This window comes from Pithys albifrons, chromosome 6 (assembly GCF_047495875.1).
Source record: "Pithys albifrons albifrons isolate INPA30051 chromosome 6, PitAlb_v1, whole genome shotgun sequence".
In the NCBI taxonomy this organism is placed as follows: Eukaryota; Metazoa; Chordata; class Aves; order Passeriformes; family Thamnophilidae; genus Pithys; species Pithys albifrons.
This window is the reverse complement of record NC_092463.1, coordinates 41,312,593-41,338,725: the sequence shown is the minus strand read 5'-3', so window position 1 is coordinate 41,338,725 and position 26,133 is coordinate 41,312,593. Positions and strand designations below refer to the sequence as shown.

Below are 26,133 nucleotides of genomic sequence, written 5' to 3'. Positions count from 1 at the left end.
GATATAATACAATGCAGCATCTGCTGGGTAGAAAGCTAGGGAGGATTTACATGGTGGCAGGTATTTAATATGATGTGCACATCACATTAGACAAGCTATTGAGTGGAAGGAAGTTCTTGTTATGCCATAAATTGTTTCCTTGCCCTAAAGAGCAAATGAATTTCTGGTCATTTCATCTGTCACTCGTCTTTGTCTCTGAAGAAAACTTAATTTTTAAATTTTTTTATTCATTCTCTGTTGTAGGGAACAGCTTTGTGACTGGCACATGAGTGCACTGTGTACTTCGATGAAGAAGGGAGGGAAGGGGAAAGGGTCTATGTGAAAACTGATTCAAATGTGTCTTAATACAGCTGGTGAAAGTACTGATGCCTGCCAGAAGAGGGTAAGTGGAGACAGAGGCTGGAGAGCAGAGCATGCCAACACAGGGCTGGACCATCCACTAGCAGAAGCATTAGTAGATGCCCCATCTGTACTCCGAGTGAGTACACTGGCATCTAAATTCCCCTCATAGTAGGTGCATACAGGAGAATGAAAGACTTTGATGCTGGAGAGTTAGAACATTTTTTAAACATTCAGATGTTTACATCTTCTTTCTGGAAGTCAACGTTAGATTTTATAGGGTTAATGATAAACGTGCTTTACAAAACTCAAAAGATGCTCTTCAACACAGAACAGGAATGTGAAAAGCCTGCTATTTTGCTGTCAGCAGAAATCAGTGCCAGCCTTCAAAGGAACAAGTAGTAGCCTTGTTGTTGTTAGGTGATGATCTAAAGCAAGCCAAGCTTTCTAGAGAGAGATACAAGCTTTTGATGAACTAATTAACACAGTCTACAGACATGCTTTGGGACTCACAAATCTCCAGAGCGAAAGGTCAGACATGAACATGGTCTTGGGTAGCCATGCCATTTTCCCCAGTTACATCCTTTCGTCTAGCTAAGGCTATTATCTCTCCCTCATCGACCTGACCGAGGACTGCCGGGGTGGAAGCACTGTCCCGGGTCGCTTAGCCCGGGACTGGAGGCCGCTACGCTCTGCCCTCGCCACCCCACGGCGGTCCGGCCGGTCTCACACCGCTGCCCTGGAGGGGAGCAGTGCTGGACGCTCCCCCGCTTCCCTCTGTCGCCGCAGACGCCGCCGTGCTGAACAAAAGGCTGGTGCATTGTCCCGCGGCGCTCGTTTCCTGTGCCCTCTCCTCCCTGGAAGGCATCAGACAGCTCAGCCCGGCTTGCTCACACCGCCGCATCACTCCGCCAACCCTTCCCGTGTGGGCGCTCACACGCCCCCCAGTCCGCGGCGCCCGCGGGTGCCGTCGCCTCCCGGAGACCGACCGAGCTGCGGCGGTGACAGAAGCTCTGAGACCCTTCGCCCCACCGCCCCCTCCCCTTCTCCTCTCCCGCCCGCCCCCGGGCCCTCCTCCCGTCACTGATTCGGCGCCGGAGCCCCGGGTGCCTGAGCCCCCCTCCCAGCCCCGGCTCCGCCGCCGCCGCGGCACCCGAGCTGTCAGTGCGCAGGCAGCGCCTCGGCCCCGCGTTCAGCACCGCGCTCCTCACCGCGCTCAGCCCCCGCCGCCGCGGAGCCGCCACCGCGCGTCTGCAGCAGGTACCGTGCCGGGGGACCACGACTGCTGCGGCCGGGCTGCACCTGCAGGGCCGGCACTGAGATGGGATCCCGCGATCGGACAGGGGCGATGGGAGCGGCGCCGAGGGCCTGGGTCGAGGCCGTCGGTGCGGAGCGGTGCCCGGACGGCGGCGGAGAGGCCGTCTGGGCTTTGGGGGCGGCCACCGCGGTCCGGGAAGGGCGGGTGCTGGGGCAGGCGCGGTGTCCCTGACCGTGGCCGTGGGGACGGCGGGCAGGGCGCGGGCGGGCGGGCTGCAAATCCTGCCTTCCCAGTGAGCGGCTGGACAATAGCGGGAAATGCCCGAGTTACCCTCTCTCACCCATTTTATTTCCAGAATTAAATGGCTAGAGTTTATGTCCGAAAGGGTATGAAATTTTGGCCCCACTTTGCACGAAGCCGAGGTTGGAAAACCTCCCAGGGATCGGCCATGGGGAAGAGAATCCTGGAAAATTCCCACAGGGACAGTTTCTGAGATGGGAAATAGAATTAATCTTGCATGGATCTCTAGTTTCCGAGGGAGCTGAGTCCCGAGGGTTTTTCCAAGAGTAGCATGTGCGACTGATTCTGTAATGTACAATTTTCTGTTAGACAATCCAGTTTAATCTTTCTCTGTGTACTTGGCAATCCCACTGTCATCTTCTCACCCATTCCCTAAAAGCTCCCAGGGAAGTAGGTCAGTGTCTCCAGATGATGTTTCTATTAGACACTGGGTGAGTTTCTTCGATGCCAGCTGACTAGAAGGCAGCATTGTGACCCTTCAGTTTATGCACATACTGAATAAGCAGTGCTTCAATTATTTATTCTCATGCTATTGCAACCTTCTGCAGTTTCTCTTCTCCAGGGACATGATGTGTAACAAGACTTTGAAATACTTTGCAAAGGAGGCTGCAATCCTGTCTAGGCATATGGCAGCTGTTTGCTTGTCTAGCCGGTTTTAATGGTTAATTTATCACAGTAAAAGCTATGTCCAGGAAGCATGCAGTTTCCCAGTAGGGCAGCATTACCCTCTACATTCCTTCTGTTTCCCTCTAAAAAGCCGTAATTGAGACTACTGAATGGTTTGTGGCCTAGGCTCTGCAAATGAGTTCTGAATTTTCCATCTGGAAGAAGCAATGCCTTCAAAGTACATTTGATTTCTATAATGGAGAACCTATCGCTTTGGTATAGAATTGATATAAATCTAATAATTTCTTGATGTTGTAGACATTTGCTGTTTTGTAGATGAAGAAACAAATGCAGAAATAAAATACATTGAAACCAGAGATTAGGAGCCAAAACTTGGAAGCCTTTTTGTTGTTACTTATGTTTTACTAGTGTGATCATCTGTCCATTGTGCTGTGGCCTCCACTGATAAACTGCAAACCATTCATATTTTCCAAATACATGAGGCTGGGCAGACCCACGGTGGCAACAGCTATACTTACGAAAAACCAGGATAACTATATAGTGACCTGTGGTCACGTAGGTGTATGATAGTGTTTATACTCTCCTTTTTAATAACAGACATATTCCCAAACAGCAGCAAGGCTGACTGTTGATCACCAGTTCTTGGAACACTAACTCTTGTATAAAACAGTAACCTAGATGAACATAGGCACAGTGAGAAATACAGTGTGGCGAAGGTGTAGAGACATGATCGTCTGAACCTTCTGTGTAGAGCACCCTGCAATATGAAGACCAAAAGAAAAAGAGGCCAGTGGTAGTGGAAGTGGGTGCTAGTGGAAAGGAGTCATGCAGTGAGCCTCCAAGAGATCACTCCTTCTTCCAGAATTTCCACATTCTTATGGTTACTTATAGACAGAGAGCATTGAAACGAAATAATGTGATAGTGACAGTGGACTTCCAAGGTGGGAAGTACCTCTGAAAATAGAATATTTGCAATGGAGAAATGTCTCCCTCCAAGAGATACTCATCTTTACATTGACTCTAAGAATGAGAATAAAGAAAAAAGTAGAAGTTTAAGTTGCTAGCATTTTACAAATGCTGAAGTTTACAGCTTTGTTATCAGCATCTGAGGTTAGATGTTAGGATTTGGTGGGGTTGACTCCTGAACTCTTCCATTCACCCATCCTTTTAAAATACCAAAGTATGAAGCATGCATTCTACTCTAATATGCACAGTTAAGGAAAATGATGCTTCACTGAATTAAAATTTACTGACTGCTGTGTAGGATTGAGAATCTTTGTAGTGTCTTGGACAACACACTAAGGGTTGGCAATTTGATAGTTCATCATACAATATTTGAAAGGCTGATTTTCACCCAGTAGAAATTAAAAACTTCAGCTCTTACTTCTTGTTTGGCAACCAGAAATTGAGTATAGATCCTGTTGGCCAAATAATCCAAGCTGAAGAAAAGTCAGGATTTCATTTTTCCTTCCAGCTTTCCTTTACCTTTTCCTTTGACCCTTTCTTGGTAAGGAAATTTACTGATGTTCAAATGAGATAAGCCAGTAATATGCAACTGCTCTGCTGCTGGTGCTGTCAATCTGTTGTCTACCCCTGAGTGCTTTCTTTTCCCTGTAAAGCTTCTCTCTACTTGCATGCTTCCTCCAGACAGGTTAGAGAACAAAGGAGGAATTCCTGCTGCAGCTAATCAAAGGTCTGAGGTTTCCAGCAGAGGTAACACCACCAGAATCAAATGATCACAGAGCAAGCAGTGATTGGTTACACTAGGGGATAATAATTGATTACTAGGGCTCCATTGGGAAATAATAAAAATTCATAAAGCCCTATTTCTCCCTCTTCATCCTCCAGCTGGTTAATTCATACCATGAATGTTTTCTGCTGTGCCGGGGCCTCAGCCATGGTGCCAGGAAAACTGTATGTGTTGGTTTAAGGAATCTGGGGAGACTATGGCAATGATTACTGGGGTATGAGCCAGAGCTAGATGAGAGAGTCAAGCCTCTGTTGTCAGACAGAATACCAGATTATCTTTATTCTGATGTACACAAAGGCTTACTATCTGTTATGTGCCTGCTTCTGACCATCATGGCTCGTGTTTAAGCGCTGAGGAAGGAATTCTGCAGTCCTTTTGCCAGGAGCAGATGCAAAGAAATTGTTTAGTCCATTGAAATCAACCAACTGCCTTGGTGCTGTGCTTGAAGTTTATTCTTGTAACTACAGTGAATGTAAGAAGTTGTGGTTTTTCTAATATATCCCTAAGTCTATGAAGAGAAATGGTCACATCTTTCCCAGCAGGTTCTAATAGAATTGGCTTTTGTTCATTTTACATATTAAAATATATTTGTGACATAAGAGAGATTTGATTTGGTGGGGGGTTTTTTTTGTTTTTAAGTAAAAGTTGAGATTCTTGGCTGTGGTTACACATTAATTTAAATATTTGCTTTGGTTAGGCACGGGGCATAGCAGATGAAGGAGGCTGTAAACTGGGTGAACATGATTATCTGAACAAGTAGGTCTTTAAATAATATCAGAAGACTCAGAGCTCATAATCTGTATGCTATTAGTCTGTGCCAGTCCTTTAGAGAGGCCACAAGCTGCTTGACACTGATATGATAGCTGTGTCAAGGTGTCCTGGATCTGCTTTTTCTCAGTGTTTTTAGGTGACCTGAATGGTAATATAAGGAGTGAGTAAATCACATTTTCCAGAGACCTAAGACTGTGACACTTGAAATATGCTGGACGAAAAGATTAGAATTCAAAATTTTTCCAGCACATTAGAAGCACTGGTAGGAAAAGAGGTGGATGAAATTTGATAGGGATAAATGCAAGGTAGTGCAATAAGGCAGAAATTATCAACTGCATAAGCACAAGATATAAGTAAATGACTAGGTTGCAACTCTGCAGAAACGAATCTTATGATAGATGCAAGCTGAACATGAGTCAATGTCATGCTGTTGCAAATGAAGGCAAAGAGACATTGCAAGCCTGGAAGGCATGCAGAAATCCTCTTGATCTGTTCAGCATTGTTAAAGCAATGGAGGCTGTGCAAATTTTTGGTTATTGCACTTTGGGAGACGTGTAATTCAATCAGAAAGAGTCAAGAGGAGGGCAGCAGGACTCATCACAGGTCAGAAAAATGTGACCTGCAAGATGATTTGAAATAACCAAAATTTTTTAGACGAGAAATTTGATAGAGGAATGTAACAGTCTTCAGATACAAAATAGAGGAGGGAATGATCTTTTCTTTGGGCTCATGGTAATGGAATGGAAAGCAAGAAATAGCAGAAACAGTTATTATTGTAGACTACAAGGATAATTTTCTAGGATAATAAAAACTATTGAATATTTGGTCTAGGAAAGTTGTGAAGACATTTAAGTTCTCTTCTAGACTGTTCTATCATTTTATGAAGGCAACACAATCATTTTGTGTAAACAAAATAAAAGCAGTCTCCTGACTCTATTCTGATGTTTGTCTGATATCGTAGGATAGCACAGCACTGAGATCACAGACCAGCTCTTTCTGAAAAGAGTCTGAATGAAAAGTAGGAGCTTACTAGAAGACAGAAGAGGTCTCTCTTTTTGGTGAAGGCATGGAGAATGGGACATTCTGATTTCTGTGGAGCAGACACTTGACTGAGTTATGAATGGTAAAAAACAATGATACGGAAGAAGAAAAATTAATGAGGGTTAGCAGTTAGCAAAATTATCTGAACTGAAAATACAAACTCTTCTAGTATTTTACTCCTTGATTGAAAGACTGTAGTCCAAAACTGCTTTTTTAGAGGTAAAATGAAATTAAATAAAATAATGGAATTCGGAATAGAAATAAAATAAAGCATAGTTCTACAATTTATATTTTAGGTGCTTCTCCAGGGAAAGAAAATCTAGGTCCTCTCATGTTCATGGTTTAATATATATTGTTTAATATAAATGGAACAGACAGTCCCCTGTGCATGCTGAAAAATTCTGGATTTCTGTAAGGAGACAGGTAGAAAGAAATAGGAGAACAATGATCAACTCTTTTGTATGCTGCAGTGCTGGGCTGCACATAAGATCTTGAATTCTGAGCTCACATTCTGAGTCAAACCAAATAATTTTTTAATCCTCTAAAGACAGAGGGGTTTTTCTCTCTTCTCAGGCTTTAAACCTTTCCACTCAGACAAAAAGAAAAGCACTTAGAGAAGTTAAAGACATACTTGGAGAAGTGGAAGTGTTTTTATACCAAGCAGGCAATAGGGAATTTTTTCTATGAAAACAGGTACTCTCTGGGACTGAAAGGCTGCAGAGCAACTGCTAGAAAGAGTCTGTGTTGAATGAACAAGACAGGGAGAAAATGAAAAATTAGGCTGTGCTTTTTAGAGGCTGTTTTCACAGAGTTGTTGCTCAGTGAACTGTAGCATATTAGCATAATAATCTGTTGTAATTTAAACACTCTTACACTGGAATTATCTATAAGTTGTTAGAAATCCTCATATTTTGATGTACTGTGGGACATATGAGCACAAGCTGTAACATTATATAAGCTCTGACTCTGATTTACCCCCTGCCCTCATCTTCTATTATGGCTGGAACACCTTGGGAAAAATAATTATATACTTAAAAAGCCAGTCACTTGATGCCCCAGATATTTCAAAATGAATTCATATCCCTTCCACCCAAGGACTGAGCAGTGCTTCACATTAGCTTATACTGATTTGCCTGAGTTTATTTCATTGTTCCTTTTCCCACTCTTCCCTTTGCTTTCTTTACTTCTCATATGAGTGTATGAAATGCAGTCTTTATTTGGGAGACAGAAAGGGAATCCAAAAGAAGGCTTACTGTGATCTGATGCTAAAGGAAGTTTAGCTTTGGAACAAGATAGTTCTGGAAGGAGATAAAGCTAATAGAGCTAATGTAATAAAACCTCGTGTTTACCATTAGGAGGAGGAAAAAGGCGAGAGGATTGTTCTCTAGGAAAATTGTGAGAAAATCTGAGACAGACTGTGCAGAAAAATACCGAACAGGCTGGAGGGGGTTCTGCAGATGGTAATCTCCTGGTGGAAGATGTTGATAATTATCTTGAAAAGGAATGGTATTAGACAGAAGTAGCTAAAAGGAAGGTAGGGAACTGAAAGAATTTAAGTAGAGGGAGCACCTGGCTTGAAATATGAACTGTATATGAACATTTGGGTTTAGGGTGCATGACTGGAATTTCTCAGTGTGGTGGTGAGGAAATTGTGTAGGCTATTGCAAATGGCACTTTTCTCAGTATGAGCTGCATATTTAATGCCAAGTAATGATACCAAACCTGCTTTAATTAAAGCATCCGCATAACAGGGTTTAGAGCAGCCATATCCTTCATGTTCTTTATATATATTATGTCCAGCTAGGGTCTAAAAAGTCAGGTAAAATCTGCAAATGCATTCTGTAGTCATTATTTCAATATTTGAGCAAAAATCTTTTCCTATAAGCAAAATTCAGAGGCATCAGCTTCAAGCTGTCAAAGGCAATTTTGCCTAGGAGGAAACTGGCTGGTCATGCAGATGAGCCTGGAACCTGTGAACACTTGACAGGCACTGAGCACTTTCTCACTGTGAATGAGGAACTGATGAGTGAAGAGCAGTGTCCAGCAGCACTTTCTGATGGTAATGCCAAAGCTTTTTGCCAGCAGCTTTCCAGTGAAGATGGAGTTTTATAGAAATAGTCACACAAGCATTTTTACTGCTGTTATGAGGGGACTGGCATTTTTTAAATACTGGAAACAATACAAAGCTAGAAAGCAGATATGGGAACAACTTTGTAAAGCTTTGTGTAAATTGAGGAGATTGTTCAGCAAATGCTTTTCTCTAGTCCTCCAGCCAGGGTAGTAGATTCTGCCTTGCAGGCAGCAGCCCGTCTGTGTCAGATTGTCACAGAAAAATCCATGTTCAAAAGCACAACTGTGAAAACTTGACTTGTACAGAGTTTGGTGTAGGAACTTCACAGTTCCCTGTTGATGAAGATGACAAGCTGATTAAATCCATGGACCAAAATATATTCAGAGTTAAAAAGTGGAAGCAGAAACTGTGGTTTTCCTGGTGATATCAGCTATCACTTCACAGTCTTTGGATGTTTCATTTGCAACAGCTATAGCATTCTGAGAAATAGTTGCTAGACAGTGGCAAAAAAATTTGGAAGGATTGAGGTTCTAGCTGTCCATAGACATTCCTTGGAGAGGTCTTGTTATAAGGGATTTGGCAGGAAAGACCACTGGAAATGGGAACCACACATTGCTGATTGTAAAGGATCAGTATTAATACATGACAATGACTACCCCTGCTAATTTAGTTTGCTGCTCTTTATTGTGTATCTGTAGACATAAAAGAAAGAATCTGGGTCAAGAATCAAATAAACTTGATTCCTTAAAAATAACTGATATTGAAGATCACCATATGTATTGCAGAATTTCATTCTTCACTGACAACTTCTGTACCACCCAGGGCAAGTCTTTGTCTCAAAACATTGTCTGGTGACAAAAATGAGGGTAGTCACATGCTGTGATTATTCTTCCAATGGTTGTTTCTTGATCTGCCTACCAATTCATTGGGTACAAAAGCAACAGAGTTATCATGGATATTAGGAAGAAATTATTTACTGTGAGGGTGGTGAGACACTGGAACAAGTTGCCCAGAGAGGTTGTGGATGCCTCATCCCTGGAAGAGTTCAAGGCATGATTGGATGGGACTTGGTCTAGGGAAAAGTGTCTGGACCATGGCAGGGGCATTGGAGCCAGATGATCTTTAATGTCTCTTCCAACCAAAGCATTCTATGGTCCTGTTGGACAATTAGAGAACAAGAGCAGAAAAAAAAATACTTATTAATGTATGTTGACTTTGACCGACACCTCTTTTTCCCCAGAGTTTTTATTCTGGAATAATACTAGCCTCTGCTCAGTGCATGATGCTTGTTCTCCAGCTCCAGGTCTATGTCCTGACTCAGAAAGAGAAGGGGTAGAAATGAAGATGCCATTGCAGAGATGAAAGACACACAGATCTTAATGTCTTTTATCTCCCTCTTCACTAAACTAGAGCTCAGTGAATTTCCAAATTGAGATGTTGCAGCATGTTGACAGTAAAGAGCAGCACTGCAGTGCAATTCACAGTGTTCTCTGAGTTCCCTTACAGTAATGAAACAGCAGGGCATGGAAAGAAATGAATGTGGGTTTTTGGCTGAGTGTGATGGCAGATGTTAAAAGACAGCATGTTTTCCTGCCTTAGCTGTCAGGACATGCTAAAAAACTCACAAAGAAGGCAGCATTCCTGTAGGCAAGTGCTCCAGTACAGATAGTTTTTCAGATGGATTTGCAAAGCTGACTGTCAGAAAATACCACTCAATAGCATGTGACATTTTCTCAATAATAGTGAAGCATTTAATGAGCAAAATGACCAAAGCAATTATGTTTCCACTGATGAAACATAGTTTTACAGGTTGATTTATCACACAAAGGATGTTGAAACTTACCCTTTCTGAAAGTTTTCTGTTAACTGCAGGTAATCCAGGTGGGAACCAGATTTACCCAACTTGAGAAAATTTTTGGCTGCATCACTACATCAGCTCTTAGCCAGCAATGAGGTCAGCCATAACTGGGGAACAAAAATGCTTTTTGCTGTCATTGCATGTAACCCCAGCTGGCACTCAGCTATCCATTAATTCCCTTAGGGGACAACTGCTGAACTCCACAGTTCATCCATTTGGATTTGATGGTCAACGAACAAGTACCAGCATATTCCCTGTAGCTTTTACCCAGCTGGGTGATGTGGCAGGTCTTAGAGCAATGACTGGGGGGCAGCATTCCAGTGAGTATGGAAAGGATTGAAACTCTGGAAGCACAGAGTTCTAGAAGAAAATTATAATTATTTGCCTGCCCAAGTGAGAAGGAAAAAAAGTGTGGCTATGCAGCTAGAGAAGGAATAAGTAAAATCTTGTTCCTTTGTTTGATTAGGACCTTACATAGCAGTTAAATTAAAATCATATATTGTCTGATACAAAGTGCAACACTGACTCACAGAAAGAAAATTGAAGAGGTATAACCATCCCAGAGAGGACACTGAACAAACCTTGAGAGTACACCACAGGTTCCAGTATCTCATGTAATATCAGCACAATCTGAAGTACAACAGTCTTCAACAGGAAGCTTTAACACAAAAGTTGCAATTCCTGTAATGTGTAGACAGTCAAAATTACTTTCCTATTCAGTGCACTTTCGTGGGACTCTGGTTGCACAGGGTCCTAGTAGTTCCTGGACAAATAAACCTACTATTAACAGCTGTTTTCATTCTTAGTGAGGAGATGGAGAGGAGAGCATGAAAGACTCACTCAAGATTTGGCCAACTCATAGTGCTGTACTAAACTGCTGGATGACTGAGAATGGGAATGAAAGTGGCACAGGAAGCAAAGCCAGTACACCATCTTTTTAACTGGAATATTTACTCTCATCTTGATGACATTTACTTTAATGTCTATAAGTATTTGTTACAATTAAGGATTGAAAGAAAATTGACAAATACAGCATCAACTCTGAGAACAGCCCAGGAACCTTCTCTTCTGGTGAGCATAATTGGAGGAAGAAAATATTCATTCAGCTGCACTGAAGGAAACTGCTGCTTAGATGTATAAGGGAAAAGTGTGGCCCAAAAACAAATCAAAAATCTACCTATGTTATAGGTATATTTGTCTGTAGTGAATACTGTAAGTACCTACCTATAGTCTCCGAACTCTTCCTAGACTTTCATTTGTTAACAAAGGGAGTGGGAATTTTCCTGAGAGTTAAACTTTCCTTCACTGGAAGGAAGTGATGTAGAAAAACTACTAGAAAGAAACATGGTGTATAACAATAAAACAGAAAAAATTAAGGGGTTAGAATCTGAGTTGTTTCCACAGTAGTGATTCCAGTGTCATTCTGCCTATCTAGTGTTTCCGCTTTGTCACTTACAGCTCGGTTTACCCAATTTAGTTTAATGCGGAGATTTTTTATCTTTTTCAAATGTCCCTAAGGTTGTCAGCTACCACTTCAGGAAAACCTACTAATAAGCTTGTGTTCAATGGGGCTGTCTAAACATCTCTTTCATTCTTTATGAACCCTTTAAATTCTCCATGCTTCATTAGTTACTGGGGAAAAAACATTTACCTTTATGCCACACAAACTCTTACTAAAACAGAAGAATTGCAACAGTACTCTGTGCTGCTGAACCCATCTGCATTTTCCTTAGTTTCCCAGATCTTGTCTTCAACCCAAAAAAGTCTTCTGCAAACTGTTCTAAACTTTCTTCCTCATTGCCTCTTAAGACAGTTTCTTAGGGTTTGTATAGTTATTACCTTTGTCTTCACATTCTCCTGCAGCACTGCTGATACTAACTGGACCTTGCTTGTTTGTCTTAGTTTGTCGTATGATGAAATAAACCAGTTTTATTTCATGGAATTATAGAATCTCAGAATGGTTTGGGTTGAAAGGGACCTTAAAGTTTCAACCCCCCTGCCATGGGCAGGGACACCTTTCATTAGATCAGGTTGCTCCAAGCCCCATCCAGTCTGGCCTTGAACACTTCCAGGAATAAGGCATCCACAGCCTCTGTGGGCAACCTGTTCCAGTGCCTCCCCACCCTCTCAGTAAAGAATTTCTTCCAAATATCTAACCTAAATCTATCCTCTTTCAGTTTAAGGCCATTCTGCCTTGTGCTATCACTACATGCCCTTGTGACAAGTCCCTCTTCTGCTTCCGTGTAGCTCCCTTTAGAAACTGGAAGGCTGCAATAAGGTCACCCTGAAGCCTTCTCTTCTCCAGGTTGCAAAATCCAACTCTCTCAGCCTGTCTTCATAGGAGAGGGGCTCCAGCCCTCTGATGATCTTTGTGCCCCTCCTCTGGACTCGCTCCAAGAGGTCCATGTCTTTAATGTCTCCATCCAGGATATTAAGTTTAAATATCTTAAGTCTTTTAAACTAAAATCTTCCCTGTAACTAAGTCTTGTTCATTTTTATAGAATAATTTCCCATTTGCCTTTGGAATAACCTGAATTGTACTGCCTGTGCAGCATTCTTCCTTACAAAGTGTCTGTCATTCCAATAGGTCTGTTGCTGGGACAGTCTCTCTGGCAGTGTCCTTATGCTTCATATGGTTTTACCTCCACAGCCAAAGCAAACAAAAAAGGAGAGCTTCTGTGAAAAAGTCTTTCTGCTACATGGCTTCTAGCCCAGCCACCTGGAACAACAAAATTGCCCTCTACTCCATTCTCTGAGGTCTCTGTGTCTTCCTCTCTCTTTAGAGCTAGTTTTGCAGTGTGTACTCTGCCTCTGGGGCCTTCCTCTCTCACTGTCTTAACTGAGATCTTTATGGTATATGCTGCCAAAATGTCAGTTACTGCCTTTTAGCTATCAAAATACCTCCTGGTATTCCAGGCCAGACTCTCAGTTAATCCTTTATGCCAGTGTGATTTGCCTTCTGGTGCAGCAATATGGTTCCTGCTGGAGAGATGGGATGCTCTAACAAAGCTTTGTTACAGTCTCAACATCTTTTCTGGCCACCAGGAGAAAGAAATGCACACATAAACCAGGCTAAAAAAGGAAATTAGGTTTGGGGGCAAGAAAAGAGATAGTTTAACTTTGGCCTTACTGCAACTGTAATGGGATCCATGTGAAAATGCCTACTGTTGAAACCGTCTTGGTGTTTTATGTCTAAAGGCAGCAGTGTTAAATACACACTGCACAGCAACAGACTTGTGGCTTTCCCAAGCTGTGGTCTCAAGTCTCCTCTGGCGTCTGCTTTCACAGAGGCGGTTGATCACTGAACTTATTCCCAGCAATGGCTATTTTTTCACTAATTCCTGCTGCTGTAATTTCAATCATTTCTTATCAACAGTTGATTTAACTGCATGTGCAGAACAACTTTATAGTATTCAACACATTTTATGAACTACAGATTAAACTCAAATGTTCTAACAATGTTTTCTGTTCTTCCATTTCTGATCAGTGGTAGAATATGTTTCTTTGCTTTACAGTTTTAGTCCTGTTTGCTTGAGCAGTGAGTATGTGAGGGAGAGGAAGATTTGTATCATGTGTTCATTTAGAAATGGATCTAAAAAAATACTACATTTTAGACCATTAGCTTGTGAGACTCCTTGTTCCCACCTAGGATTTATTCAGCCATCTTCTCTACTAAGACCCCATTCTGTCTGTCTAAATTAATATATCTTTAAATATACATAGTAGCCAAAACATTGTGTCACTCTCTCACTTCAAATGTGCATGACAAGTTTTCTTGAGTGTTTTTAAAGAAAAATCTTAATGCCAGAACTATAATGTTTTCATTTTGGTCAGTGAATATACAGAATTTTATTTAGCATCGTTTTATCTTAAACAGAGTTGTTAGGGCTTCGGTTGAAACATAGCAGGTTTAATTAATATTCTGAAGTGCAAGATATTATTACTGGCTTATACCAAAATACAGTCTCTCCATTTCCTTTTCCCTAGTAGGGCTGGAGTTGAGGCACTTCAAAATAATGTTTGTCTCTCCACAGATCTTTGAGTACACAAAGTCTGGTTTATTATGTTAAAAGACTCTCTTGACTCAAGAAAACATTCAAATTAAGTATCTTCTATATTAATGTCATACGGTTCTGTCATTGAAAGTGTGGCTTAGACTTTCCAAAAAGCATTCAATGTTTTACCTCTCAGGATTGTTCCAGAGTTAAAAAAAAATCTCACATTCATCAAAAGCAGAGAAAGGCTAGAGCCATAACTGAATCCCTGATTTTGTTACTCTTGTACTATTTATACAGATTTCTCTTTTGAGGATGTGTTACAATTAATTTGTCCTTGATGTTGGAGGAACTGATGCATTTGCATCCTCTGATGTTCTTAATCTGTATCGAGTGAGTGGAACAGACAGTATGTGGTATCTGGGGTAAAAAAGTCTTGCTAACTATAGTCCAAGAGAGTTGTTCATTACACAGGCTTTCACTGATTCAAATAATTGGAACATTTGCAGCTGTCTTTAAATATTAGGGTGAGAGCCAGGAAGAACAGGGTTTTGCTATTGCAGCTTATAAGATTTTAAGAACCTTTTACTAACAGTTCATCCAACTGTATTGCTTCAGTTTTGTTTCATATCTCATTCTTCAGTGATATTCTGGGCAAAATTCCTACTGAAATTAAAGGTCTCTTGCATAAGGTAGGACTAGGGAATCTAGATAATTAGTATTTTGGAACAAAAAGAATACCCTTGGGAGTTTTACAAGCAAGCCTGCAAGTCTAGAAATGGGGTGACCTTTCTATTGTTGAAAGTCCTTTTGTAAATCTATGGCTTTCAGTAGATGAGAAAAACTAATTGTCTTTTCACTGGTGGATTGACTCTGTTCCAGGACAGAAAAATCACCTCCAGCAAACACAAAGCTATTAAAATTTCCTGGGTCATGCAAATGGTGGATTCTTGCTTTCTTTTCAAGGAAGATTTGTAACTCTTGTTCTGCTATGTGAATCACTACCATTTTAGCTGCTTCTTTTCAGGTCATTAATTTTATGTCAGTGCCTTTGAGAATTGTTTAGCTCCATCATGTCTTTTGTGTCTCCTATTCCAAAATTAGGTTCTTGGCTACTTCTCTGTGGGCTGCAGTCCCTCTTGGTAGCTTAAAGGCAGTAGCATACCTTGTTTATCTGTTGATTCTGCATAGCTTCATTGTGTACTTCTGTGATGTTGGGACAATAAGGAATGGTAGGGTAAGAGAAAAGGGTCCTGATTCATATGTAAATGTAACGAGAATAACATAGCTGCTATGCATGACACATGCTAAAGACCCACTTTTCATCTCTAGCCTGGGTGTTCCACCTCACTCTTTTTTAAAGTTTTAAAACTTATGCCTAGCGTGGACTTAAGGCTGATACCACATGTCCTACCTTCATATCCCTGGTGCTCTCTCTTCATTGGTGGATAAAAATTATACCAGTAAAAGACCTGGGCATCAGAAACACTTTCTGGGGGAACAACAGAGCATTTTGGAACCTTTATCTTTCAGAATTACTATGCCAACACTCAAGTCTGAAAGTTGTCATGAGCTGCCTCTGTTTATGGCACCCCTGTAGCTAGATGGGTCTTCCTTATGATTGGCAAATTATTCTTAGACTAGTTTAGTGTGAGAGGCAGTTATTAGATAGTATCTAAATTATTTTTAAAAGAACCTATATAGACCTGAAAGTGGTGAGTGGGAGCTGTCAAGGAAACAACTTGCTAATGGAAATACAGCATAATTAACTGCCTTCTTTGAATGACTTGCAAGTAAGTTATTGGGAAGAGCTGATAAAGATAGGACAGCAGCACTAGAGGATCTTTCAACTCTGCTGAGTGTTCCAACATTTAATATGTGACCTTATTACAGAGAAATTAGCTCTCGAACAGCAGACCCTCCTCACTCGATCTTGTCACTGATCAGTAGACACTCCTTGCTCAGGCCATCACTGATAAACTTGTAAAACAAATTTTGAGCTGCTATATCCTTGCTGAGGCAGAGTCCTGCTACAAATATCTGTGAGAGAAATGACCTAATGTAAAATTAGGACATGGATGGATTTTTTTTTGTCTTTGTGAGTGTGTCATTTTCATGTAATTAAGTGAGAATCTACATAATTTTTGAGTTCATAGCTATTAAAGCTGCATCTCAGATTTCAGTTTTATTCTCAAGTGTGAAAGAGCAGGGACTGTAGGTCAAGCTGAATTCCTGCTGGTGAGTGATGCTAGGTATCACATCTTGGCAAAATGGGATCCCATTGCCACCTCACAGCCTATGTGGATTCCATCTGCTTTACTGCTATTATTAGGCCATCTCAGATGATACAAATATTTACCTCTTTATCCGTTTTAATTCAAGATTTGACTTCAGCCCTCCCCACAACGAGTTGCATGTTTTGCTCCTGTTCTGCTGGTCTGTGAATTCTTTGTTTGCAGGCTGGCAAGGCACCAGTTCTGGGGTGACAGATGGAGCAGACTGCAAACCAGGCAGTTGCCTCCTAGCCTGAATGATATTTTAATAACCACAGAGAGGTGACACAGAGAGAAGATTCTCACTGGAATGACTGGCAGTTTTGTTTTCAGCCTGAAAGCACTAACAGATAATTTTTTGGCCTCAGTCCAAAAAAAACCCAACAAAACAACCCCATAGAAACTAGAAACAGAAAACCCTATTAGTTCCTAATTTATCCCTCCTTTTATAAGGGTCAAAGAAGTTTTTTATGTCTGGTCTATTATCCAGATAGGGAGTTGTTTCCCCATTTTTAGTACTTTAGTTCTCTCTCAGGAACTGCATACTTCAGAAGACTTTCCTTTTACTTATCATTTTGTTTTACTTTCTTTTTTATTGTTTCTTTCATTTTCTCCATTGTCTTCCTTCCCTGAATATTCCCTGTTCTTCATATTTCTTTACTCTCTTCACAGATTCATGCTGAAGTCTAAATAATGGGATCTAACAACTTACTTGGCTTCCAGCTTCCACATTCTGTGAAACAGCTAGTGCAGTGGCAAGGCAGTGGCATCTGCACAGGAATCTCTAGAGCATATGTCCCCTTCTCCCTGCACTTCAGCTGTATCTCAGTTGTACAATACAGGATTTGTGCAGGGCTTTGTTTCATTCTTGGTCTTAGAAATAAAAGCACGACAAAAGGGAGCTCTGGCAAAGCCCCAACAGGCTCTGAGATCCCTCTGCATTGTGAGCAACACTGTTTTACAGACAAGCTGTAGGATAGTTTGGCATTCAAAGGAGGTGATGCCTTAAAAGTCTGTAAAAAAGACTCCAAGCCAAATTTTTAGTAGGAGATAAGATAAAGGGTAATTACTTTAATGAGCACCCAGGCTCACCCAGGAATACATCAATGTGTGCGTGGGCAAGCTTTAATTTCCATAGCTTTTATAATATAATCCATCCAATCATCACTTTACACATTTCCAGTTCCACTTCTATCCCACCCCAGTCCCACAACCCTAGGAATTGGGTCTGGGGTCGATGAGACCCCCTCTTCATCAGTCTGCTCTTCTTCAGCATACAAAGGGCTCTTGGAGGGTTTCCAGTGTTCTGGGTCACTCTGCCCCGTGTTTACATCTTCTTTTGATACCCTTCAATCTTGTACTTTGAAACAGAGACTAAACAGCTAAAGAATTTTAGCTCCCTGTTCTGGGACAGAAGGTAGCGATAGAAAGACATTAAACTTAAGCTGCTAGAAATATTAACCCACTAAAAATCTACTTTGTTATAGCTACTTGTGTTCCTAAAATCTACAAAATGTGAAAATTCAAAAAAATCAAGAATTCTTCCTGCATCCGAGGAGATTCTTTTCTTCCAATGAGTATGGGTTAAAAAAGATCCAGCTTTCACTAGGAAAACATAAAACTCATGCTGGGATCTGAATTCATGTATGGTCCCATACACTGCTCCGAGAACACACTGGAAACTTCTCAATACTTGGACACAGACCGTCATGTCTGTGTAGCAAGTCTACAGGTTTGGGTTTCAGCTGGTGTATGAGCTGTAAATGACTGGTATTCCTGCTAAAATAGGCTTCTTTTTCCTTTCAGGTACAATGATGAGACTGAATGTTCAGGTCTTCTTTGGCTTCCTTTGCTGCATGATTTTTCTTCTTACTGATGGCTTCCCAGTAGACACCAGTCCTGAATTTCGCTCTGCTTTCTCTGTGGCCAGAACCAGCAGCATGGAAGGGAGCTCCGAGATGGTTATTACCTTTGACAAAGTGTATGTCAATATTGGCAATGATTTTGATCCCAAGACTGGATTGTTCCGCTGTCGGATCCCAGGAGCCTACTACTTCTCTTTCACTGTTGGGAAATACCCAAAGAAAAACTTGTCTGTCATGCTGATGAGAAACAAGAATGAGGTGCAGGTAATAGTATATGATGAGCATCACCGCAAGGAGCGGAAGGTAGCCAGCCAGAGTGCCATGCTGCAGCTTGACTACGGTGACACAGTTTGGTTGCGTTTACATGGAGATCCCAAGTATGCTCTTTACAGCAATGTGGGCCCCTATACAACTTTCAATGGCTACCTAATCTATCCAGACACTTCTGCCTTCTTCCAGAATTCTCTCAGCTCTCAAGAGCTGGGGCCACACCCTCGTAAAATTCAGCAACTTCCCAGAGAGCAGAGTGAAGCTTCACAGCGACACATGCTATCTGATCAACCAAACAGGGTACAAGACCCTCGCTCTGCATTTTCTGTTGCCCGCTCACAGAGTCTCCTGGGGGCAGATGACAAGCAAACCCAACACGAGCCAATCACATTTGACACAGAGTTTGTGAACATTGGAAAGGATTTCAATTCCTCCACTGGTATCTTCTCATGCCGTATACCTGGTGCGTACTATTTCTCCTTCACCATTGGCAAAATGCCCTTTAAGACTATGTCAGTGAAACTTATGAAGAACCACAATGAGGTGCAGGCCATGATCTATGATGACAACCACTCCAAGAGGCGAGAGATGCAGAGTCAGAGTATCATGCTGCCTCTGCAATATGGAGACACAGTTTGGCTCTACAGTCATCAGCATGATGGCTATGGTGCCTATAGCAACCATGGCAAGTACATCACCTTCACAGGCTTCCTGATCTATCCAGAGGCTCAGTCAAAATGGATTCCAGGTGCCAGCTCACTTCAAGGATCAAATAATTAAATGTAGATGTGAAAGGAGCATAGGAAGAGCTAAGGTGCCATGAACTTGGATATAACTCTTCTTTGAATATCATTCTCTACTTTGAGCATGCTGTATCATGTGTCCAGTGCTTTCCATTTGCTGCACGCTTGTGCCCTGTCTGCAGGGCCACTGCTGAATCTGACATTCATCTATAGAGGCCTTTCAGATTGTAACTGTGTGTCCCGTGTTGGTGTTTGATTTAAACATAAAGCATGAAGTAGTTTTGGGGCAGGGGTGGGGCAATGTAGTGAGATGCTGAGGATCAGAGAACCACTGCAGTCATGTTACTGCAGATCCCCAGCATTCAGAGAGTGAAGGGTGTGGTTACTTTCCTTGTATATCTGGGAATAAATGTAATGGAAATGAATGTAATAAAAATACAAAAGATGTAAAATATACTCAGTTTGGAATTTGTTGTTATTTTTTAGTTTATGTGCTTGTCCCAGACTGAGGTACCAGCTCAGGTAAGAAAGAGGCATGGTGATTGAATGACCTGAATTATACTGAGTCAGTATCTCTGTGTACACTCTTTTTTATCATTTGTGTGTGTTAAGCGTTGGTACCTCTTACGATTTCATTGCAAGTTTCACAATATTTGGTGCTTTTCTGTATCTGACGTAGATAAGTCAAGAAGACGTGATTGAGAATCTCAGCTTCCATTCAATAGAAAGAATATATTTAGAAGCAAACAAAAATGTAGGCTTCTAGCCCTTGTAATGAAAGATGAGGGCTCAAGTCCAGATACAGACCATCCTCTGAAAGATCAGAAGCAAGGTGAGTAGGAAGAATAAAAATGTATTTTTGAATCTCTGGAGATCTGGGTCAGGAGCAGGCTCATAATATGTAAATGTGAGTCGTATCATGCTACGCATTGGCACTGATGACTGTGGGGGCATTACATTCCCCAGAAATGAGCCCCTTGAATACAAGGGTACTGCTAACCTGCCATGTGCTACATCGATAGCCTAGTGCAAGTGTGATCAAAGGAATCATGAAGTGATGTTTTCAGGACCTGTGTTCTAAGCAGTTTCTTACACACCATGTTCTGCCGAGCTGCAGTGCAACTGTAGAGAGGCTATTGTGGCTGTAGAGGACCCTGTTGTGTTCCTACAGTCAGACAGACAGACAGACAGAAGACAGCCAGTCAGCAGGATCCACTGAGTAGGAGCAGAGAATGCTGGAGGCTTCATTGTGGCACCATTGGTGCTGTTTCAGTTGAGCTAAACCCTGGTCTGTCTCCCAAAAATATATAAACTACAGAAGTGCATAATTTTGAGCATGTACCAAACTTTGCAACATCAATTGAGTTTAACTTTTGTTGCCTTAAAGACTACGGAGAAAAGAACTCCAGGCCAATTTAGTAGAAGATAAGGAGCAGAAGCTTTAAGGAGCCTCCAGGACCCAGGAATATATATCCACGCACATGCCCCATGACACTGGTTCTATGATTTTTATAATAATGTCCATCCAATCCTCGTTCTGCCACCCCTCAGTTCTGCCCCATTCTGCCCCTCTACACACCCCATTGAGAATTGAGTCTGGGTGAGTTGGGACCTCTCCTTCATCATCTTCGTCTTCCTTGCAGCACATAGAGTCCTTGGAGGCCTTCCAAAGTTCTGAACTTAGAGGTCACTCTATCTATGTTTATATCTTCTGGTACAGGCCTTAAGGTGTTTTTCTGGAATTCTACCCTGAAAAGAAGAGTAAGCAGCTAACAGAATTTTGAGGATACAGGATGAGATTAGAATGTGTAAACATTGAGTTACTGGGGTTACTTTTATTGGTACATTAAAAGCTACATCTATTGCAGTTACTTATAAAATCTATAAAAATTAAAAATCAAAAACTCTCAGGCATCACTTACAATCTGCTCAACAGATAGCAATGCTCTTAAACTGCTCCTAACAAAATTCTGACTTCAAAGCAGTGTATTTGCATCTGAGTCACAAGCCAACCCACTCAGCCTTTATCCATACATTCATATGGCTCAGACTGTATATTTTCCAGAATATAGTATTTTCATGCATTAGTGCCATATCAGCTCATCTTTTGGATATTTTCTGCTTGGACTGGCTTGTCAGCAGCCACTTACTGCCTCTGTCACTCTGTACATATCCCAGACATTAAAGACTGGGGGTATATTTGGTAAAAGGACGAAGAGTGGAGATCGGAGGTATGTAAAAAACCAGCACAAGAATAGTAAAACATTAGATGGAACAAGAAATTTTACTTCAAATAAAAGTCTGTTCTTAATTCCTACATCCTTTGGGGTGAAAAACAAACAAATAAACAAATACAACCCCAAAGCACAAAGCAAAATTAAACAAACACACAAAACAAAAAGCCATCAACAACCAACCTGCTTTACTGAACTGTGCAAATCTGTCTCTTCCTGTCATAGCCTTACCCTGACCTCTAAAACCATTGTCTGTGGTATCTTGCTTCCAGGCTTCTTATTCCTGTGTTACCATTTCTTCTCTCCATCTGTTGGGCTGCAATTGCTTAGAAGAAGATTAACTAGGTCAAAATCTAACTGTTCCCATTTCAAATGTCACACATGCCTCTTTTGTTGAGCATGGAAAAATTATATTTGTAGAAAGGGAATTATGGATCACATCATCTAAGCATAATGTTCAAAATTAATGTATCTATAGTGGCAGCAAGAAACCTAGTAGAAAAAAACAAAAAATAAAATCCAAACCCTCCTGAGGAGATAATTGCATTTATTTAATTCCAAACTGCAATGTTTAAGACAAATGTTAATGATCTTTTTCTATAAAATAATTATATTTCTGACTTTGAGGATAGAGACCGAGTATTATGTTTGTAATAGCTGTACAAAAAAAAAACTTTGTAGAAGAGAGGCAAAATCTATTGAAGAAATAAGTAGGTCACAATCCTTCAGAATTTAAATGAGATTTAAGGAAGTATTTTCCAAACTGATAACTGAAACAAAGCTGTGAATATGTGTAAATATTCAAATACTAGAAAGCTTCATGGAATACATACATTTTCAGGTTGCTTTTTAAAGAAAAATGAATACATGAGATGGGAAATTGCTATTGACATATAAAATGTGATTCCATGTGAACAGAAAAATGAAATTAAATGTGTGAGCTATATCATGAAACAAAATCTGGTTAGTTGCATCCTGGAGAGGAGAAAAGATTCTGTATTTGGTTGAAACTACAGGGAGAATATAAGGGGGCTGAACTGAATGATCTGAAATGCAGTCAGCTAGGACACCAGCATAACATCCTGGAAAAATACTTCAAGCCTTCTCCCCAGTATCAGTGATCGAGATAGATAAGACATCTAAATAGCACTGCTGCCCTCAGCACAGCCCACTTAGCAAAAAATCAGGAGAGGGTGAAACCCACTGTTTTGTCTTTTTTCATTTAAAAATAAAAGCTTGTGATTAATTCTTAGTGGGTTGCCAGCACAGTACAGAAAGCACGACAAAAAGGTGGGGCATATTTGTAGAAAGCATTGGAAATCACCAAGGATGCAATGAAGACAAGTGTGTCCTTTCCTATGGTAGTTTCCCTCATTAAGTGTCTCTCTAGGTCCTGGCCAGGTTAGAATGATAGGAGTGTTTCAGGGATGCTAAATGTGAAGGTTTATCCTTCCAAGGCCAGGAAGCCAGGAGGAGGGTGGTATTTGCAGGGCACAGCCCCTTGCACAGGTCACGAAAGATTTCATCAGCCAGCTGAGAGAAAAAGTGAATCCAGAGATTTTTATCCAGACCCTGCACGTAACGAACCTGATAGGCAGAGTAAACACTAGTGAAAATGAGTTGGTCAAACTCTGTTAGAGGCAAGGGGGTATCAGTCAGGGAATAATATCTCAGATGCTGCTCAATCTCTGTCGGTATTTTGGGAACTTCATCCTGTAAAATCTGCAGGAACCGCCGTGCTGGGCGTAGGGAGGCAAGTTCTTCATCCCGCAGCCGGATTGTCCCGTTGGCCTGAATATCCAGTCTTCCCCAGAGCATCTGGAAGAGAGGAGCAGCATGCGCACGGAAAGCCCAGCACAACCCCTCCAGCAGCTACCAACGAGCTGCAGAGCCATCTGCAGCGCTGCCAAAGCTCGGGCGGACCGGGAGGCGGCCGCTCCCTGGCTTGCTGCCCACGGCCCGCCCAGTCCCACTCCATGTCCTTCTCTGCCAGACCCACACCCCTTTTCTGACCGGCCCCACACCTCGGTTTCCCCAAGGGACTGTTCGGCTCCTGCTTCCCGCCCCGGCTGCCTCGGGCGGGACTTGGCCCCTTGTGGGGAGTCGCCTGACCCAGTGGGGATGGTTCTGTGTCCCACCCCAGGCGTACGAGGTGCCACGAGGCAGGGCAGAGACCCCTTCAGCTGCACCCCGCAATGGGAGCAAGCACAAATGCAATTAGACATCGCCAAGGTGTTCTCCTGAAATCCGTCAGGGATGAGAACAAACAGAACAGGTGAGTTTTTACGTGCAGGTAGGTGGGAGCATGGCCACCAACAGTGCCTCGGCCCACAGGACCCCAGTGCTCAGGAGACCTCTAGCATGATGTCAGCATCCTCTGGGCTGCGTTGGAGCATGTTGGTGCTGCTGTGAGGATGTTCATCTGAAAGACATCAGGAAGAGTTTGGCAGCGCAAGACCTTTCTGTTTTTTGCCATTTAGTTGTCAATAATGGCTTCAATATTTCTGAGCTACCACTCATAGCCTGCCAAACATGACAGATGCTGACCATGGAATTTTGATAAGCAAAACAAGCTTTTTAAGAGAAGCAGCACTGGTTAAGTGAGGCAAGGGTAAGTTTTGGGTATCAAGGCCCATAATCCCTCCAGAAGAACCGAGGCATACAGCAGCCAAGGCACTTGCTTTGACAGGCAGCAAGGCAGCCTCTCATGCAAAGTATAGATGGGCTTTGAACTGATGGGGTTTGGTCACTGGGTGGTTTTTTGCAGGAGAAAGTAATGCTGCTCAAGGAAGAAGGGAGCTGGGAGGCTCCTCAACCTGCTAGTGGTAACATAACCTGATGCTTATCCTGGTTTTATACTTCTTCCCTAAGATTTTGCTGCTGCCTAGGGCAGAATGTGAGGGTAAAACAAACCTTGTCAGATCCATTATGGCTCATTTCATGTCCAGCTGATTACTCGCTGGGCCACATGACACCATGTAAACTGGAAAAAATGGATATGAGGCCAGAGGAATGGTAGCTTTTGAATATGAAAGTCAAATTAAGCCTAAAAATTTCTCAGTTATCATTTGCTAATACTTCTAGTGCTTATACTTTCTGCATTTATTGCTTTTATTATTTCTTTCCTTGTGAAAAGGATACACTAGCCTTGGTTCAGAACTGTGTGAGAGAGGCTGCATCCCCTCCCTTCTCTATGTTGATCAGCGTCATTATGTTGCCAAGACTCTCTTCTACTTCTTACAGACTCATCCTTCAGGTCAAGAAACATGAAATGGAAAAAACTTGTATAAAATAGTAATCTCTCTGATGCATTTGGATTTGTTTGGTTGGTTTTTTTCATTTTTATATAGATGAAGACTTTTGTATATAAAAAGAGTGAGAATTTATGTTGAATACTCCAGAGTTAAGCTCAGCAGGTGCATATAAAAAGTAGAAAGCTTACTTAGTACTGTATGTGTGTGATGGCTACCACCAAACACCACTTCCAACTTTCCATTCCTGATTAAAGTTTTTCAGGGAGATGTACAAGCTGCCTGAAGCAGTGCACCGCCGCACTGCAGGCTGCAAAGGATTGTTTCTCTGCACAGCTGCGGGCTCCATGATCCAAGCCAGCTGTGGCTTTGGAATGTGAGTAGGGATGTAGATTCTCTTTTCTACTCCACCATGAATGTTCCAGCAAGGCTTTTAGCTTAGGTAAAAATATTATATAATCTCAAAATTTTATTGCTGGTCTTTTCTTTACTAACTGATCCTCTAGGTTTATAGATCCCTCTACTGAGAGATGTCTGGCTCAAAAGTCAGTGCATTTGTTGAACAGATGCCAAACTGCTGTTATTAGTAACAGCCTCATAAATATACACACTGGTAGATTTTTGATTAGGGAAAGATTAAACAAAACATAAAATTGTATTGAAATAGTAACATAAATATCTCCTGGGGAAGGGAAAATGGTTCCTTACTTATTTTATCACTTAACAAGTTTAGATTTTTTTCCCCCAAAAGCATATAGAAAATCCACAAACATTATTGCAGAAGCAGGGGGGTTTTTCAGTGCAGGCACAAGAAAATCCTCCCTTTCCACCAAAACTAGCAGCAGGTCTTCACCCTGCAAGTAGGTACCAGTGCCTCTCCCAGCACATGCCCCAGCTGGACTCCAGCTCTCTCCCATGCCAGTACAGCTATCTGAAGCCTCTGACTATATCTGAAGAAGCAGGCAAAGCATCATGCAAATGGCGTTGCACAGATGTTTGCCAAGCCAAGAAGCCGTGTTGCCAGTAGATGCACTTCCTACCTGTCAGCCTCTGGGATCCAGCAAACACACACAGGAACAGCCAGGCATTGAACTGTGTCTGGGCCATAGCAGCTCTGCCCAGGAGCAGCTGCCACGAGCTCCGCAGACAGTGCTGTGTGTGTAGCCTGAGCAGTTTGCTGTGGCGTCTTCCCTTGCTGCTCCTGGCCTCAGCAGCCTCTCTTGGAATGGATCCATCTTTCTGCGTTCCTGATTGCAGTCCTGGGAAGGGCTTGTAGTTCAGCTTGATGACCCTGAAGGATATTTTCCATCGTATTTTGGAAACTTGGAAAACTTTGTTGTTTTTGGCAGAATTGTTTAAGCTTGTTTTCCAAAGACTGACTTCCCACTGCAATGCCTTAAAGAAAGCTATTAGTTGCAAGAAATTACACTACATATGTTTGCCTCTGAAGAAGGGGTGACTTCTAGTCCCTTCTATCTCTGCACAGT

At 41.9% G+C, this 26,133-nt stretch overlaps 2 protein-coding genes across 2 annotated transcripts; one reads left to right on the top strand and one right to left on the bottom strand.

The window, feature by feature from the left end:
* The first annotated feature begins 1,193 nt into the window (after positions 1-1,193).
* Positions 1,194-19,617, top strand: C1QTNF4 (C1q and TNF related 4). Its single transcript, XM_071559462.1, has 2 exons — positions 1,194-1,599; positions 18,090-19,617. Exon 2 carries the CDS (start codon positions 18,095-18,097, stop codon positions 19,196-19,198), a length of 1,104 nt encoding a protein of 367 aa, XP_071415563.1. The 5' UTR covers positions 1,194-1,599; positions 18,090-18,094; the 3' UTR covers positions 19,199-19,617.
* Positions 19,618-21,432: 1,815 nt separating this feature from the next.
* Positions 21,433-25,822, bottom strand: FAM180B (family with sequence similarity 180 member B). Its single transcript, XM_071559461.1, has 3 exons — positions 25,687-25,822; positions 23,750-23,817; positions 21,433-23,213 (listed from the first exon to the last, which is right to left on the bottom strand). Exons 1-3 carry the CDS (start codon positions 25,751-25,753, stop codon positions 22,782-22,784), a joined length of 567 nt encoding a protein of 188 aa, XP_071415562.1. The 5' UTR covers positions 25,754-25,822; the 3' UTR covers positions 21,433-22,781.
* Positions 25,823-26,133: the final 311 nt, after the last annotated feature.